The sequence below is a fragment of the Phaethon aethereus genome (genome assembly GCF_964289735.1).
Source record: "Phaethon aethereus genome assembly, chromosome: 1".
In the NCBI taxonomy this organism is placed as follows: domain Eukaryota; kingdom Metazoa; phylum Chordata; class Aves; order Phaethontiformes; family Phaethontidae; genus Phaethon; species Phaethon aethereus.
This window is the reverse complement of record NC_138575.1, coordinates 64,600,826-64,618,972: the sequence shown is the minus strand read 5'-3', so window position 1 is coordinate 64,618,972 and position 18,147 is coordinate 64,600,826. Positions and strand designations below refer to the sequence as shown.

The following is an 18,147-nucleotide window of genomic DNA, read 5'->3' as shown; positions in this document are numbered from 1 at the left end:
GTCTCCTTCATCTCCACCCATGCTGCAGTGCCTGTGAGGTAAGATTAACTGCTAAAAATAAACAAAACAAGAAAGAAATCAGTAAAGATGAAGGAAAAGGGAGCAAAGATCCAGCAGGTGTGAAAAGTTGTGAAATAGGTCTGTTTTTCCTCAGTCCTGAGGGCTGATGAGCTCATGCAAAGGTACGGCATTTTGGAAGGAGAGGGATTTGAGCCTGCCCTTTAAGTCAAAAGGGTGAACAAAAAGCAGCTCTGTGTGTTTCCTTTGTGCTAAGCACATTGTGAATATTCTTAAGCATTGCCACAAGGATTAACATCTCTGCATTTTAAAGTGCCTGGTGCTGGAATGTAGCTGGAAAGCAGAGCAGGCAGGAATGGTCTCTCCAGGCGGTGGGCTCTGCTAGGTGTCTTTGAAGTGCTATTCGATAGCTTTCTCTTTCTTCTTTCCCTCCCCCCTTTTTTCCTCTCTCCTTCAACAGCTTCTGGAACAAATCCTGATAGATTTAATGTTTCTGAAATTTCACGGACCAGACTGTTTTATCTCCAAATACTTTTGCATGGCAGTAGTATTAAAAAAAAATCATGTGGACAGAAGTATGGAGTTTGGTATTTACTTTGGATCATTAACCTGGTCTGTAAATTTGATTTGATCTCTCCTTTTTTTTGTTCCTCCCCCCACTCTGTGTAATTTCAGAGCCCGCAAAGAGACGCTGTCTTTTGCCGCTTCGGGATCCCAGCAAGAAATAGGAGACTGATGGATTGTAAATGTACCTGCTTTGCTTAAAACCCAGCCAAACAGATAAGTGCCCTTTTAATTATCTCACAACAGCATTTTAGGCATAGCCGCGCGCCACATCTCTCTTCGGTTCGGTTTCGATTGGGTGAGCCCTCGGTTGTTTCACCATTGCAAATGAATGCTCTGTGGTTCTCTTTTTGGCTGAGAAATACCAGATGATATCGGCGCTTCACGTGAGCTAATTAATTAGCATCTGAGGGAACTGCAGCTGGCGGCTCGGGAGGCTCTCGGGGCTCTTTCCCTGCCCCTTCGGAGCCGCCGTCTCCAGCAGCCCTGTGAGGTTCTGGGGCTCTGAGGAGCAGCCCTGCGGGACCAGGCGAGGCTGATGTGACCCATCTGAGCCTTAAGGAGTCCTCCGGGACTCATTAGAGGTTTAATAACTAAACTTGGCTGGTTTGATTGAGAAGATGCTTGTGCAGGCTTGGCGCGATGTCAGAGGAACCAGTTACGGCTGCTGGCAGGAGAGAGGGCTTTCTGCATCTGCTGTTCGTATGTGTGCGGAGAAAGTGGTAACCCCTGCTTCTTCCTGCCGCTTTCCAGGTGGGAAAATAGCCGGGGACGGGGGAGAGAAGCCCTTAGTTTAGTTACACCGAGTTTATACAGGGGACAAAAAGGGGTATCGCGGGTAAGTGGTAACAAGAATTGTCCCCTCAAAGTTATGGGGATATTTATGTCTATGGATGGAAAATACCGAACGTCAAGAAAATAATTTCTGGCTGCTTAGATCTGCTTCTATAGGTGACCGCTGCCTGCTCTTGGGCACACCCCTGCAATTATTAAATAATTTAAGAAATTCATAAAATATGGTCCCATGTACAGTGTAACATCACAATAGTATACAGCCGTGGGGCTGGGGCAAATATTCACTATACCTGCAATTTACTGTGTTAGAAGAATGAAAAAAACACTAAAACCGAGCGTGTGAGCATTAGAGGGGATGTGTGGCAGGAGCCAAGTTATCTACTCCAGACCTGTCTTGTTTGTTCTACCAGGATTAATCAGCAGCGTAAAACATCTACCTTGCTCTTAGGAAAACTACAAACAGGTTTGCTACAGCAAATCAGACTGTAGTAACTGGTGTGAATTCGTCTTACCTACCTAAGCAGAAGGTGAGTTTCTTGGTGAAGGTGCCAGCCTAGGACTGAGACTGAGACTGGAGAGACAAGGCGGGGAAGTAGGAGGTTACTGCGGTGTGTTCCCTCTTCTAGGAAAAAACTTCGCTTCTGCTGTTATTACTGAGAAAGTTTTTACATTAATAGAAGAAACGACATGTCTGATATTAATGACTGTGCTCTGTCTTACAATTGTAAACAATACTTATTCCTGACTCTTCAATACTTTGATAGCCAAAAGGGCTGCTAATTAAGAAACACTGATACAACGAAGCCCTAGTGAGAAAAACGGGGGTTGTTCGTTCAGCAAGGATGGATAGGAAATTAAAAAAGCTTAAATCGTCTGTGTACCCAAACTAACAGAGCTCTTTGCTCCTAAAAAACCCAAAACCCAAACCTCAGAGATCCTCCGGGTTTTGGTTATTAGGTTTGCAATTTGAAATCTGCTTTCTGCCGGCGTGCTGGTATCAATGTTCCCCCAAATTAGGTCCCATTAAAGTAACGCTAACCTGGCCAGTTCCAGTCTGGGCATCAAAGCTGAATTTGGAAATCATATCCTGAAGTGTGGCATGCAACTTGTTAATGCTCTGTGCTCCTTGGTAGAAGAAGCAGAAAACACTTAACAGTCCCTCTTGGGAGCTGTACTGATGTGAGAGATGATACCGGGTGTGTTATATGCACCTGGGGTTTGGATCGTGCATCCAGCAGCTGAGGAGAACAGATTCAACAGATCTTGACACGTTTCTGCAAAAAATCTTGTCCAGAAAAGAAGACCCCTGAATCCCTAACTCTTTCCTTGTCTTACAGGTGAGCCTTGAGGACCCTGGGAGACCGTAGCTCCTGTATGCATGACCTTCCCCTGGGGTTAGAAGAAAGCCATGGGGAAAGACAAGAAAGAAGAGGAGGCCGTCTTTCTGAGGAAAAAGATAACTTTGCTGAGGGCTTTTTCGCTCCTCATCGGCAGCATGGTTGGCAGTGGCATCTTTATCTCCCCAAAAGGAGTACTGAAGAACTCCGGCAGCGTGGGTTTCTCCCTGGTTGTCTGGTTTGCCTGTGGGCTCCTCTCAATGTTTGGTGAGTGGTGAGCTTTGTCAGCCTTTGCTTAAGCACCTGGGAGGTGAGGGGAACCAGCACACTTTTATGCATTAAAATTTTGGGAGAAGAATAAACCAAAAATTCCCCGTTCCTACTGCAACAGCAACAAAGATTTAACAAGCCTGGGAGGGGTTACCAGGGGTCTTCGGTTCAAATGATTCCCCCAGGGTGACCGAGAAAATCCCAGCACTTATGGTCTGTGAATACGAAATCATGTGCAAGTCCAGGGCAGCGGAGAGAAGATGACTGCAGATGGAGATGGTCTCTGCACGGTCTCTGCCCAGAAAGCTGGGAGAAAATGAGGGGACTCATCCTATAAGGTGGAAGGGTGATGTAAGCATCTAAAGGGCACTTGTGAGTCCAAGGGCTGTGCAGCACTTTTCATAGGCACTGTGAAAAGGGCAAGAAGTGACAGTCTTAATATGCCATAGCGGTTTCCCCTTCCTGTCGGCGAGGATAGAGAAGCGCTAGAGCAGATTGCCTGGGGACCTGGGGACTATCCACCAGCCAGAGGTGGGTGTCTGGGTGTCTGTCCGAAATGGTTTGAATACATCTGATGCCGCCTTGGAGCGGGAGATGGAGCAGATCAGCTCAGCCCTGCTTTCTGTGAGTTACCCTTGGCTCGGTTTCCGGCATTTAATGCCAGTCTTTCCTCACAAAAAGTTGACTTTTTGATGACAGTTTCATTCTAGTTCTTCTGAAATAACGTAGCTCTTAAAGTTACGATGGATAAAATGTATGGCTTTTAGTTTCCTTCATTACCTTTATAAAATCACCATCTCAGAAATGCTCTAAAGGTGCTTGTTAGAACTGCAAGATCTCTCAGCTCTGGGGAGAAATCTGACGTCTATTTCAGTGGGTGACTTTAAAGTCCTTCTTCTGTCATAACTCGGAAAAAAAAAAAACAAGAAAGGAGAAATACATGTGCTGGACATGGGCAAAACCATTTTGGCACTGTGACGTGTACATGCAAGTTTAGAAATGGAGACGTTCAATTGTTAATAATTGTTAATAATAAGAGTGTGCTTCTTGCTCTTAGCATATGCGTACTGATATTTCACATTGCAGCCTATGTATGGTTGTCTGGTAAATGATGTACTTTTGCTTAAAGAAAATCTTAAAATATCACGTGAGCACAGTGTTCCTTTGAACTGAGCAGAGCAATAAATGGTAATGTGTGTGCCGATCACACAGCCCGAGCTCTGCACTCGGAAACGTTTCTCTCTCCGTTGCATCCTATGATAGACTCTGCTGCCAGGTCCTTGGGAGCCTCTTTACAAGTTACTGTATTTTATAGCCGAATTTTTTGTTTATTCTTTCATCAGCTTGATGACCTCCCCTGACCATTTCTCTGACACTTTTTTTGCAGTGCATTGAAAAGGCCTGCTTTCCTTTATGCTTTTTTTCTTTCAAGTACAGCATTTATTACGAGTCCCATAGCATGAGTTCAGCAGAGCACTTAAACGCATGCTTGAAGCACGTAAAGAGACCCACTGGAATAAATGAGACAAGGTAACTGCCTGTATTCGACACTTTGAACAGGGATTCTGCACAAATTTGCCAACAGAGAGGCGGGAAAAATTGAGGTCCTCGCCATCGGCGTGACCCGCATACGGCACGACCCACCTCCGCGGGACCTGGAGGCAGGGCCACGTCACCACTGGGCTCCTCCGCGCTCTCCCTCCACAGCCGCCTCAGCTGGGCAAAGAAGTAGGTAGCAGAGCTAGAGGTGGTCTTACCCCACGGGGTGGCACCCCAAAAGTGCTCAGCCGCATCGCAAGGAGAGTTGGGCTCAAAGACGTGAAGCGTTTTATGATTCCTTTTGGCGAAGAAAGGACGTTTAACCTGGCAAATTACTCAGCGTAGGCAGGGCTTAAGACTTGTACTTAGGCGCCTTCGAACGGCATGATGAATTGCTGTACGGAGGCACGCCGCTCCCAGCATTTCTGGCTGTGCCCCGGCGCAGGGGCAGGGGGGCTCAGAGGCGCTCGGCGAGGCGGGAGCGGGCAGCCCCCGCGTCCGCCCGCGCGCGGAGGTGCGGGAAGAGGCTGAGCCTCCCGTGCCGACGCTCCCCTCGCTTGGCACCATCGGGGCCGTGTTTTCCTCCGGTGGCAGGTCTTTCCTCTCAGAGATGCCCTTTCAGGTCCTCTGCCCGGTGTCTTTGGATGAAGGAAGGGGCTTACGTGAAGATGCGAGATAAGGATGCAGGAACGTGGTCTGTGAGCAAAATGAGATTGAAATGACCGGTTTGGCCACGACCTGTCGGCTGAGCTGCCCCAGCTGCCTTGTAAGCACCATTTCACCAGTCTGGCTGTGAGGAGAAGCGAGAACCCAAACCTCCAGGACGTTTTTCAAAGGAGACCTCCTGTGGCTTAGTGCAACGTTTCTGTCGCACACCTTTCCACATAACTTCCACGGAAAAGTTGTATCATTAACCAGAAAATGGAGAATTTCTTCCCTTCTGACAGAAAAGTCAATTACTTCAAAACTTACTTCAAAACGCTGTAGCACACAAAACCAGGGCTGAGTGGTTCTGCTAAACCCTTTTTTCTTCCTCTAATTCACTACTTAAACAGACTCATTCAATCCCTGAAAAGTCACGCAGAAAAGAGAAAATCCACGGGATGATTTACTCAGTGCATTTCTACCTGAACTTTTCCAGGTGCCTTGTGTTATGCAGAGCTTGGAACAAGAATCACCAAGTCTGGAGGACATTATATCTACATCTTGGAGACACTAGGGCCTCTGCCAAGTTTCTTATTCCTGTGGGCAGAGTTTTTTGCTATCAGGTAAGAGATTTTGTTTGTTTGCCTTTTGCCGGATGCTGTGACGATTTAAGAATCCAAAAGTTACGGTGCCAGGTAACAGTCTAGGCAGTTTGTAAAGGAAAGAGTAGAAACAACCTGAACAACTTTTAAAGATTTTTCAATGATAAAAGGAAGAAGGCGTAATGAGTAAATAGTTACATGTGTTCAATGTGATTTGTGCTTGAAGAATATCTCTCTCGTTCCCTGGCAGCTGGTATCCTGCAAGAGCCATGGTATTTTTCAGAGACTGACAATAGATGCCAGATTTATTTCATATTTTCTGTTTGCATTGTGAAACTTTTTCAGATTCTTTTGTGGAGACAACTTTCTGGCTTAGCCCTGAGTTAAATAATATTTTAGAAGATTGTAAATGACTTCGTTTTTAACTTTAAAAGGAAAGCCCTCACCTCTCAATAACTTGTCTCCTTCGTCTAAGCTGAAGGAGGACATATGAACTACTCTGTGTTGCTCAGTATGATTAATCTCAACTTTTGCTTTCCAGCTGGGAATTAATCTTTTTGTAGCATGTGATTTTTAACCCATTTGCTGAGAAAAACCTATGAAAAAGACTACGGGAATTCACCAGCTGCGTGGGAGAGCAAGACGAAGCTGGATGGGGAAACTTGCCCCGCTCCCCCAAGTTTTGTGCAGTTTTAGATCATGCCATTTTTTGGCTGTCTGCAGACCACAGTGTGCTTGGTTCCCCTCCAGGCCTGCCAACAGCGCTGTGGTTTCTTTGGCATTTGGACGCTACATGCTGGAGCCATTTTTTGCGCCCTGTGCAGCACCGGTCCCTGCTGTGAAGCTCGTGTCTCTCCTGGGGTACTGTAAGTACCAGCCGTGATGGGACTGCTGGTCCGGGGGCGTTATCTTCTGGGATAACTGTGGGGTAGCGGCCCTGTCTTACCTCCTGGGCCACCCAAAATTTCCTGATCCAAGATGCTGGTTTGGGGCCGTCACATTCTCCGAGCAGGGGAAGTGGCCTCCCTGCTGACCAGCCGGAGCCATAGGTCGGGGGGATTGTGCCAAGCACGGGAGTGGAAACTCTTCACGTGTAATTGTGCAAATGCAGCCTGGGTTGAAGGTGCAAGGCTCGAGGTTTTGGACTCCCCTCCTGGTGCACCCAGCCCGTGAAGCTGTCCCGCCCGCCGCGGGCTGGTGTGCGCTGGCACAGGGCCCGCTGTGAAGGGGGCTGCTGGGACCTCCCTGCAGACTCACGCCTTCCCCCCAGGACAGGAACCAGGCTCCTGGTCCCTCTTGGGAGCGTAACTCAGCTTCCCCTTCAAACGCTCCACGCTGGGCCGCAGCTGTAATGTGTTTTCCGACATCTCTCACCCGGAGCGTCCTCTCCGTAAAGACGCAGCCTGGGCTGCGTGGGCTACAGCTGTAGCAGTGTCGTCTCCTCCCCAGACACGGTCCTCACCCTCAACTCCTGGAGCGTCACCTGGAGTGCCCGGCTGCAGACGGCTCTCTCCGTCGTCAAACTCCTGGCTCTTGCCCTCATCATCGTGCCAGGGATGATGCTGCTGGCCCAGGGTAGGTGTGCCGCCGCGTGGCGGAGGGAGGGTGCTCGACAGGCCCCCCCATCACGGCTTCTCTCAGTCCCGGGTGACAAGTGTGGTCACCCCTTTAGCTTCCTCTGGGTGTGAATTAGGAGACCAGGGTAGCTGGCACTGAGCTGCACCCTTGCACCGGGCTGGCGCGCCTGGCCCAGCTGCGCTTTCTCCAAAAGCGAGTGAGCCTCAGTGCCTGAGGCTGTGTGAGCCTCCCCGGGGTCATGCCGGCACCTTCCTCCACAGAGGGTCTTTCTTTGGTGTCAGACTTGCCTGTTTTCAGCGTGGCTCGAAATCCTTCCCAAAGCAGCATAAATCTGATGGACATCAGGGATGTGTGACAACATCCCGTGGTGACCCAAGCCAGTCACAGCTGTGTAATGAGTTACCAGCCCTCAGCTGAGCCCTGGTAACTGCATCTCTAACCTTTCTGTGGCTTAAGCTAATGTTTTTTACCTCCTAATTGAGATGGGCAGTAACTTGGTAAACTTACAACGGACTTGCGCAGGATGGCACGCGCATCCAGAGTGGGGAAAAAAACCCCACCAGTAGTATCTTCTGGGAACGATCCGAGAGTATTGGCTTTAAACCAAGCCCCCGTTTATAGAAAAGCCCAAGGCATTCCCACTCGAGGGATGAAGCCTGCTCCCTCCAGGCTATTACCTTCCTCTGCAGGGAAAGCAACACGGGCAGCGGGCTCCACGTTCGCTCTTCGCGGTGTCTGGAGCCGGCTCCTTTGAACACGCGAAGGTCCCTCGGGCTGGCAGCACTTCTGAACTGAAGGACTGCGGCTAGAAAGGCCCTGCAGCTAGAAATCCGGAGCCATCGTTGTTAGGAATGCCTTCAAATGACAGTCTGGAGCCCTGGCACCCATCCTCCCGAGAGGAGGGTAAGTGCCGGTGACATGTGGAGGGAGAATTCACCAGGAGACCCCGCATGACATGTTGTATTTAATGAGGCTCACGGGGGACTGTAAATCACTTGTTAATGTATTGCAGACATAAATCCTTTTTATGCACCATCACTTATCAGCAATCATTTTAGAACATAAAGAGACTACTCTGATAGGCCCACTCACATCTTTTGCTTTAGTTTTCTTTGTAACTATTTTCTTTTTGCTTGTTTTTCTGTGCTTAAAAATCAGTTTCGTGCTGTTAAATCAGTTTGCCTGATTCCCCTGCCTTATTCTACGTATTTTGGTTACACTCTCGTCCTTTCCTCTGCCATTACCTTCCTTTTGGCTCAGGTTTGTTTTAGAGACTTATGGGGCCAGTATTTCAAACCCAAATGCCCCAAACTTGTCACTCCTTGCAGAGGCACCTCCATGGAAGTGGCCTGACTTTCTCCCTGTGCTCCATGCCATTTCATTCCCGTCCTGGTGCAGCCCAGCTGGGTGAGCTCCACACCTTTTACTTTTAAAGAGGCTTTGATATGGAGAACAGAATATAGATGTAGAACCAAACCTTGGGCCACCTGGATTTGAAAATGCTGGAAATACAACTCCGTTTGACTATGTTTTTTATTGGTCATCTTTGAATGAGAGGCCATTAGGTGTTTCTCCCTTCCCCAAGTTTTTTTTTGAGTTTGATAAAATACGGTTCATAACCAATCGACTTTTGTTTGGTTGATTGGTTTTTGTTTTGTCGTTGTTATTTCAAGCAGAGAACTTTTAGGAAGATTGGGAGAGTTGGTAAAAAGGGATCTCTATCTGAGCCACCTCTACTGTTTAAATTTTATTTGCTTTGCCCTCTGTGTCTTCAGTTCCTCCTCCCGCGGGCGAGCGGCGGTGGCTGGCAGGGGCGGTGGACAGGGAACGTGCCTGGAAGGGGGTCCAGGCTGGCGGTTCCCGCTCCCGCTCCCTCCTCCACCCTGGTTCCCATGCTCCGGCCAGCATGGGGCTGGGTCAGCGCTCCGGCAGCGGGATCAGGAGGGAGCACAGCGAGAGCCGAATTAGCCGCCTCGCTGGCTGCACCACATCAAAGCGGAGTGTGCATCCAGCTGCTTGGGGGGCTGGGGGCGGGAAAGGGGGGTCAACACAGTGAATTAATTTTCGGCCTAAAGAAAGGACAACTTGGGTCCTCTTGTCTCCGTGATCTCCCGTTCCCACAGCAGGCTCTGTCTGAAAGAGAACCAGACGCTGGTGTTGCCCTTCCTGAAATGTCTCCTGTAGCTGGATGGGGGACAGATTTGTTCTGTCACTGTTTGTGAAGTAAACGCGTCAGCACAGCACTGCAAATTAAAACAATGAGACAAATCTGAATACCTGGCTCCAAGGAAGCCACAAACACTCTTCCCAGGTCTGGGCAAGAGGTGTAAGGGGTGTTGTCCTGCAGGAAGGAAAGCCGTCTCTGACGTTTCCCTACTCCACGTCTGTTGTTTATGTCTTCTGCAGGCCACACCGAAAACTTCCAGGACGCTTTTGACAGACAGTCGCTGGTTTTGGATAAGCTGCCCCTGGCTTTTTATGCAGGCATGTTCGCATATTCAGGCTGGTAGGTGTGACAGGAGGGTGCTCCACGGGCAGCAGACGGGTGTCCGAAACATGCCTTAAACTCTCTCCCCATCTCTTCCCACCACGCAGGTTTCAGACCAGCTTTGTGCGTGAAGAGTTGGTCAGACCTGAACGGTAAGGCTGGAAAGAAGTTTTCTGGGATTACCAGCCTCTGGGGTACCATGGCTTTCCCAAACGCAGTATGGGAGGAAATACCTTTGTGGATTCATCTGACCGATGTCAGCTGCAATCTGCAGTAGTACCGTGCATAACAAGGGATAACAGGTTGTTCTTTCTGTGTGTCTCTTCCCTTTTCTGTAGAAATATCCCCCTGGCTGTCATTGTGTCCATGATCACGGTAATTGTGGGGTACATGCTCACCAACATCTCCTATTACACAGTCCTGGGAACGCAAGACGTTCTGGCTTCTCCTGCTGTAGCTGTGGTGAGTTGCCACCCCTACCGTTGTCTTTCTTCAGTGTGGTCAGCTTATGCTGAAGGGGTGGTCATGGCAAGTGTTTTGGAGATGGTTTTCCAATCAAATGCTTTATTGCTTTGTAATTTCTCTGGATTATTGGCCAACAGTAACTTCTTCTAGTCTTGCCTAAAAGATAATGAAAAATAACCTGCAGATGACGGTAGAAAAGGCAAGATTTATGAGTAATATTTTACTCCTTCAATGGAGGAAGTTTTCTTTCTTTTGAACCTGATGTTGTCTGGAGATCACCACATGTTCCTAAAGTCACACTTGCTCTTCCTCCAGAGCTTTGTGCAGCGAGCCTTCAAAAGCCTGATCTCTGTGGTCCCTGTCCTTGTCGCACTGTCCTGCTTTGGAACCATGAATGGAGGGATCTTCACGTTTTCAAGGTTACGTTCCTAAGAATTTATTACTCTCTTGGCTTACTGAATCGGAGGGAAGCACCAGCAACCTGTGCAACTGCCCACCCATGCGATGGCATTTTAGCCACTCTTGTGGGAAAAATAAGGCCTTTGACTCCCAGGATGTCAACTACGGGATGATCCCTGTTGGCTAAGAGTCTACCCTTCCTATTTCTGGTCCAGACTTTGGTATCTAGGGCTGGTCACAAACAAAGATCTTTATCTTCTCCCCCTACCCTTCAGTTTAAATCCCCAGTTTAAAGTGAAATGTCAATGTTTCTGGTGAACTAGAGGCTTTGTTGACGTTGGCAGCTGCTCAGTGAGACCGAGCCTTCTTTCGCTGGGTTCACCCAGCTGCTTTGCTGCAGGGCACAGGGTCCCTCTGTTGTGAGGATTTCTGGCCAAAGGCAAACTCTCCCTTGAGGACTTTGCTTTGAGGTCAGTGAAACATTATCAGGGACAGGCTATTCCTAAAGCAATAGTTGAGGCTCAACAAGTCTTGTAGCAATAAGAAAAGCTTTGTTCCATGGAAAAACTATCTCGCCAGCTTCACTGGGCTACTACACTGCATGTCCTTATGGGAGTCTTGAAATTGGAGAGGAGGGCAGAGCTCATGGAGAAGCATGTCATGCTGGTCCTGAGGAGCTGAGTGAACTCTCTGGAGCCAGTTCTGTTTCACAGCTTTAACTGCGAAGGAAAAAATCAGTTGATATGAAAGGGATGCTTCATAGCCTGAAAGCTAATGAGTTATTTGATCCACTACCCTGAAGTCCTCTGTTAAATACAGGTGCAGAGAATCCTCCCCGTTAGCCCCCCTAGATCGTGGTTTTCTTTGAGGATGAGAAGTCCCCAGATAGCACAGAGGTTCTGCGTGTCCCTATCGCCTTTCGCTCCCCCACCCTGGCACCGTTGACATAATCACTGCAGAAAGGCCGTATAAAGAAGCGATGGGGCCTCCCTGGCTGCTGGCCAGCCCACGCCCCTGCAAAACTGCAGAGACGGCAATAAAACCAGCTTTACACTCATGCCCCAGCTGCCTTAGGCCCTGCTCTAGCCCAGCTGATGCTCCGACATGGTTTGTTTGTGGATATTAAATTTATAAAATTGTATGCAATGCCTTCTCCCTAATTGCCCTTTCATGAGGGATGGAGGCAAGGAGCTCTCTGCTGTCATTGTGTAGCTGGACTTGTGTGTAGCTGGCCTCTCTGCAGTACACCAAACTGTATTTTCCAATGGCTGGCCAGAGGATTGAAAATCTTCTGGTATTTGAGGAAATTGCATGTTATGTTTTTACCTATATTTTAATATAATTATATATACTTTATATACAGTTATATATCTTTATTAAAAATACATAGGCATCAAGACTGCCAATCCCCTTTCATAAACTCACCAGCCTCTCATATAAAGATCTGATGTTTGTGACCCCTCCATTTCCTACTGGAAAGATTAACCTCTTCTCTGATGGCAAGAAACTTTCTTGCTTCTGTTTCCAGCCTGAACTCATTCATGGTCACTTTGGACTTGCCCAAAGGTCTCTGCTAATGGGCCACCCAAGGGGATGCTGCCAGTGGTCCTGCTGGTGGGCTCTGTGCTGCATTGAGATAACTGGTCCTGGGAGAGCTATGGGAATTCAATGTTGGGTTTTTCTTCCAAGTGCCCCAAAAGTGCACCTAAAGGCAGAACTGTAGCCTTCAACAGCAGACCTGTGCTGGGGGTGTGCCTTGTGGCCTCAGGCCAGTCCAGCGACTGATCTTCTCACTTCTAGTCTGGATATGGGATGATAATGCATAGCGCTCCCTGTCTTTTGCTAGGACTCTCTTTGTGGCTTCCAGGGAAGGACAGTGGCCTCCTCTCTTCTCCATGATCCACATTCGAAGGCACACACCCCTTCCTGCTGTCATGTTAATGGTAAGGAGATCTGGCTGTGTGACATTCCCTGTTCTTGCAGTCTTGGCTCTCTTGCAAAGCCTGGAGAAGCTAAGGAGTTTTAAAGGGTATTGAGACACTAAGTCATCTTCCAAAAAAATAAAGAAGGTGGAATACTGGAAATGGCTGCAAAGTATTAAGTCCCCTTGTGCCAACCATGGTATCCAAACCCACTACCTGTAAGTCCCTGCCTTATGGCCTTGAACACCTCTTTTAAAAGTACTGTCCCCACCATCTGCCACAGTTGCTGATTGATATTGTCCTATGAAAACACTTCTGCCAGCTTTGGCTATTTGAAAAGCCAAAATTGCCAGGCATAGTGGAAACATAGGGAATGAGGGTTTGTGGAGGTGTGCTCAGTTTTGGTTTGGGGTTTTTTTTCTGGCAATGGTCCAGCTCGATCCAAATTGTGCTGCAGTTCCTCTTGCAGCTTGGCTGACCTGCTAAAAACTTAGCAGGTATCTTTGTAGGTAGCCTTTGTACCATCAGTGCAGGCTTTTGGATCATGCATGTTTTAATTGCCCTGCGTAGGACATGGAGCATCAATCACAGAATCATTAAGGTTAGAAGAGACCTTTAAGATCAACAAGTCCAACCATCAACCCAACACCACCATGCCGACTAAAACAGGTCCTGAAGCGCCACATCTACACGTTTTTTGAATACTTCCAGTGATGGTGACTCCACCACCTCCCTGGGCAGCCTGTTCCAATGCTTGACCACTCTCTCAGTAAAGACATTTTTCCTAATATCCAGTCTAAACCTCCCCTGGCACAACTTGAGGACATTTCCTCTCAGTCAATGTTACTGTTGATCTTGAAACGATTACTCCTTGCTGTAGCACATCATAATTGCGTATTATGATATGGTACAGTCAGTCTGTGACACAGTTTTGTAAAGCACTTGGTGACCTCTGAAATGTTGGGGCTGTGAAGTAGCTGCCCGTGGTTACAGGGAGGCTGGAGGAGGTGATCCATGTTACCCTTTCTAGTCTGAGGACCATAGTAAGGCTTTAATGACTGTATTTCATCTTCACAATGCTCAGTTCCCTTTGGTTACTGCCATGGTGTGTATCGGAGATATCTACCATCTAATGAACTTCTTCAGCTTTTCCCGATGGCTCTTCATAGGATTAGCCACCCTCGGGCTCATTGTCCATCGCCACCGTCACCCGGAGCTGCACAGCCCGTTCAAGGTAATGCATGGCCTGTATCTAACAGCCAGGAATGCACAGGCTTGTAATTTCTCTCTCTCATTTGCTATGCGTTACAAGGCCGTGGTTGCCTTTAGGCTCTAAGGGGGTCTCCATCCCTATCGGTCAGTTAAGGCATGTAGGAAGCTCCTGGGGTTGGTTGATGTGCCATACCAGCCAGATGTGGCAAATCCTATAAAACTGGTTCCACATGGTGTCATCAGTTGCAGCTGTAAGACGGCAGCCTGCTCCAGGGGACAGAGTTCCGGGCTGGGAACTGGGAGGTGTGAAGGTGGCAGTTCCCACACTCATTTCTGGTGGGCTGCAAGGAGGGACCCTTGCTTGGATGTTATTTCTGTGGTAGGCAGGTCTCAGCTCTAGCTGAGAAGCAGAAGGGTGGCAGGCTTGGGAGGAAAGAGCATGGCTGGAGGGATCCTGGGAGCAAACCTGCCTTAAGGGGAATCACCTGCTGGCACAAAAATATAGTGTAAAGCAGCTCATGTGCAACTATTGCTGCTGCAGGCTCTGAGGATGCGTGCAGCGTGTGCACGCGTACCACAAAGTGTTTTGTTCCGCAGTCAGCTAACAGCAGCTAATGGCCAGTGCAGTGTGTGGGCCTGTAGAGAAGGACCTTCCTTCTCACTCCAGGCAGGGAGAGGAGAGCGGCTTTGTGAGCCTCCAACTGTGCGTGACTTTTGTGGGCTGCCCATTGTACCAAGAGCCCAGGCGTCTGGTGGGGTTTGAGGAGCTGCCTGACACGTGCCACGTCCAGACTTCTCCCATGCTGGTTTCCAACCAGTGCATGGAACTGGTTGCATCCATTCTTTCCTTGGTTGCTGGTGGGACGAGTTTGGAGGAGGGTGCAGGATCTACTGCCCAGGCACTGCCCTGCCTGTGCGCCTGCAAAGCTCTAGCACATTCAGACCGGTGGCCATAAGCATAAGGTGAGAGGCATCAAAAGTGGACAAAGGGAAGGAGGGAAGCAAAGAAATTCAATTCCACCTTCTCAAGGGGAAGTTGGAGGATGCCTCGTCCTCTCTTGCTTTTCCCTAGCCTCCAGCTGGGGTCCTCCAGTGGCCCTTCTCACGCTGCTGGGTACTGGGGAGCAGTGTCAGCAGAGGAAGCTGGAGTTGGTGCTGGAGCAGCTTTCTTGCACTCAGGGCACCTTTCCCACTGCCGGAGAACGTGCAGAATGTGTTTGGCTGGGGTGGTGCTTGAGGCATGCACAGTTTGTTGCTGTCTCTGGTTGTGCCTGCACGGTGCTTCCAGCCGTGTCCTGGGGAGGAGAGGAGACCTCCGAGGCCACAGGCAGCGGGCAGCCCATTAGGGAGAAGCTCAGGAGACAGAAACACTTCCTGTGGCTCCCAGGGCTCCTCCCCAAGCCATGCAAGGCCTGTTGCATAGCTTGGAGTAATTTTTCTTCTTGGTCTTTGCTGGAGACAGCGTATTTAGCAGAGACCTTGAAGCTTCCTAGTTTGTTGGCTGGCTGCACTCGTGTGCTCACACAGAATGGGATTTTAAATAAGTTTTGTCTTTTTCTTTTAGTTTTTTCAAGCTTCTGGGGAGAAGTTTGTTAGTGGATAACACTGGTGATGTTTTCAGCTGCTGAGATTTTGTCCCATTTTGGTTTAGGTGTAAAGATTTAGGCTTTTAAAGGTTCCTAAGGGCAGATTAAGTGAGGGAGGGAAATGCTGGTCTTTTGGTCAGTTTGGTTGAGATTTTTCTCCCCTCTCCCTAGTTTTTATAACCACTTCAAACCCGAAGGCCATCTTAACTGCAAGAGGGAAGGGCTGCGTGCAGGTGGTGTGGACATGTGCTGCACTCTAGTGGCCAGAGAGAGGTCGTCTTCTGCCACTAGCTTGCGGAGAACAAATCATGAAATGCATGTGATTGTGCTGGTACTTCTTCTACGCTATAGTATTTTAAGTTAAAAATGGTAAGACAAGACCAGTAAGAGGAGGAAGCAGTCCTCTCTCACACATCTCAAGCAGATGTGCGGCATAGTGCGGGCACACCGGAGAGGCTGGCAGGGGATGCTCCGGCTGGAAAGACAGCAAGAGCATATTAAGTATGGTGGCTGGATGGCTGCCATTGCTAGAGCAACAGATCTCTTCCAGCTCAGCATGGTAAGGGTCCAAAATACAATCTCTGTTACCGGAAAAGAGATTGTCACCCTAGGTGAGACCAGCAGCTCCTTCATTCTATCAGTTATGGTGAGGAGTAACTTGGCTGAGGTTGGATCCAAAGACTGAGGGAATGTTTCACAGTCTTATTATTTATTGCGGTCTTCCGATTTAGTCTCCAAATAACCCAGATGAATTGGCTTACCCAGCAGGGTAAGGCTGAAGTGCTGGCTGTTGCTTTGGTCTTTCATCAGAGTGTCGTTGAAACTCATGTTCTTGATGGAGGTGCAGTGGAGATAGGGAGAATGGTCTATCCTGTTTTGGCCACTATAATTCTCCGGCAAGCTGGAGGCAGGTTAAAATGAGTCATGAGTGTTATAACCAAAGAACAGTTTTATTCAAAGAGCTGCTTCTATCCTTGGCTTCAGACTTTCCACCAGTGGTTGCCGCAGGTGGCAAGTAGGTACGTGTGCACATGCGTGCACAGGAGCAGTACGTTCAGAGAGCAGTGGGGTATAGGTGACTTGTCCCCCTGCTTGGCTTCCAGTTGCAAGTGAGGTGAGGCTTATATTGGGAAGGATGTATGCACCTCACAGGGCACACTGGGCTTTGAGGGTGGTACGAGTCAATTTTTGTTCTATGCATCCTACTTGTCCACAACTGATTGTACAGACCCAGTATGAGATTTTTCTCATCTTCTTTAAGATGGAGAAGTGAATACCGTGTGTGTTGGCATGTATGGAGGCTGATTTGCTACAGCCATCACTTTTGCTTGAGAACCATCTCTGCTCTTTTCTGCAGGTTCCCCTGTTTGTTCCTGTCTCTTTTACCATCATCTGCCTCTTCACTGTGGCAATGTCTTTCTACTCAGACCCTGTGAACATTAGCATTGGATGCACCATGGTTTTAAGCGGTTTTCCAGTCTACTACCTTATAATCCACAGGCAAATGTTGCATCGTTGCCGTAGCCCGTTTTGTAAGTACGCGTTTGAATTTCAGTCTTCTGGACCTAAACACACACAGGGGTGGGGATGCTGGTATGTTCCCAGGGCTCATCTCTAACCCAGATTGCTCCATGACCAACAGACCTCATGAAACCTAAATCATGACCCCTGCCACCCCTTCAATGGCTTTCCCAAGACGCAGCCTCTGCCGCCGAAGAGACGAGGGGTAGGCTGTGCTGCGGCTGGCGGGCAGCCGTGTGCCCCGTGTGTCTGCCTGGCGCGTGAAGACGCCGATTAAACCAGCCTGATGCCTTGTTTTAAAGTTCTGAGTTCTACCAGTGAGGGGAACAGAGAGGCTCGCTTTTGCACCCCAGCCCTGGTTGCTATTAAACTTTATCATATCTTTGGGATCACCACCTCTCAGTCAAATTTGGCTGACAGCGAGCAACAAGATCAAGAGTTAGGATGGAGAGGGTCTGGCAGGCAGACACTGTATCCCTGCGCACAGATGTACGTGCCAAGAGGCTGGGGAGAGGACTGGTAGGAGAAGACGATGCTGCCGTCTTCTCCTGGTGAGGAGACCGGGATGGTTTTGGGCACAGATGTGGGTGCATAAATGGCATACATATCCACTCCATGCAAGCTCTAGCATAGATTTCTTTTGGGTGTAGCCCTGGTGGCACAATGATTTACTCGGAAACAAGAGCCCAGTTTGGAGTTTAATTTATAATTTCAGTTATGAACCTTGTTTTATTTTGATTTGATGTTGGGCTGAGGTGTACCAGTCACCAGTGAATAGAAGAAAACATGCAGGCAGAAAGGAAACGGATACAGTGATCTGCTAACATCTCCAGCCGCCAGTGATGATGCTCTGATTTTCATCCATATCTCAAGATTTCTTCTGGACTAAACTTTTCTTCCTTTTTTCCCCCCTTTCAGATTATCTTACTCACAAACTACAGTTACTGCTGGAAGTAGTCCAACAAGAAATCAAGACTTACTGAGAAAACCACCAGAACTCACAGGAGAAGATAAAATCTACTTACTCTGTTTCTGATACCTCTGATCCTACCAAAAGCATGCCGTGCTCTTATTCTTTGAATCACTGCAAATGAAGATGAGCCTGAGCCAAAACCTTGCTGCAAGTGCTCCTAAGCTTGCCGACCAGGATGAGGGCGTCACATCTGTTTCTGCCCTTTTCTTTTTCAGCAGAACAACCTAGTTCTC

General features: G+C 48.5%; 1 protein-coding gene across 1 annotated transcript; it reads left to right on the top strand.

The window, feature by feature from the left end:
* Nucleotides 1-764: 764 nt before the first annotated feature.
* On the top strand, nt 765-17,924 carry LOC309402697 (cystine/glutamate transporter-like; the record flags this gene model as incomplete). The annotated part of the gene is given in 15 exon segments (XM_081996605.1): nt 765-800; nt 2,715-2,727; nt 2,730-2,773; nt 2,777-2,981; nt 5,665-5,791; nt 6,521-6,636; nt 7,220-7,345; nt 9,755-9,854; nt 9,944-9,988; nt 10,175-10,298; nt 10,617-10,720; nt 12,547-12,643; nt 13,707-13,856; nt 16,778-16,952; nt 17,860-17,924. Coding segments are annotated over 15 exon segments (1,527 nt in total).
* Between the last annotated feature and the right edge of the window lie 223 nt (nt 17,925-18,147).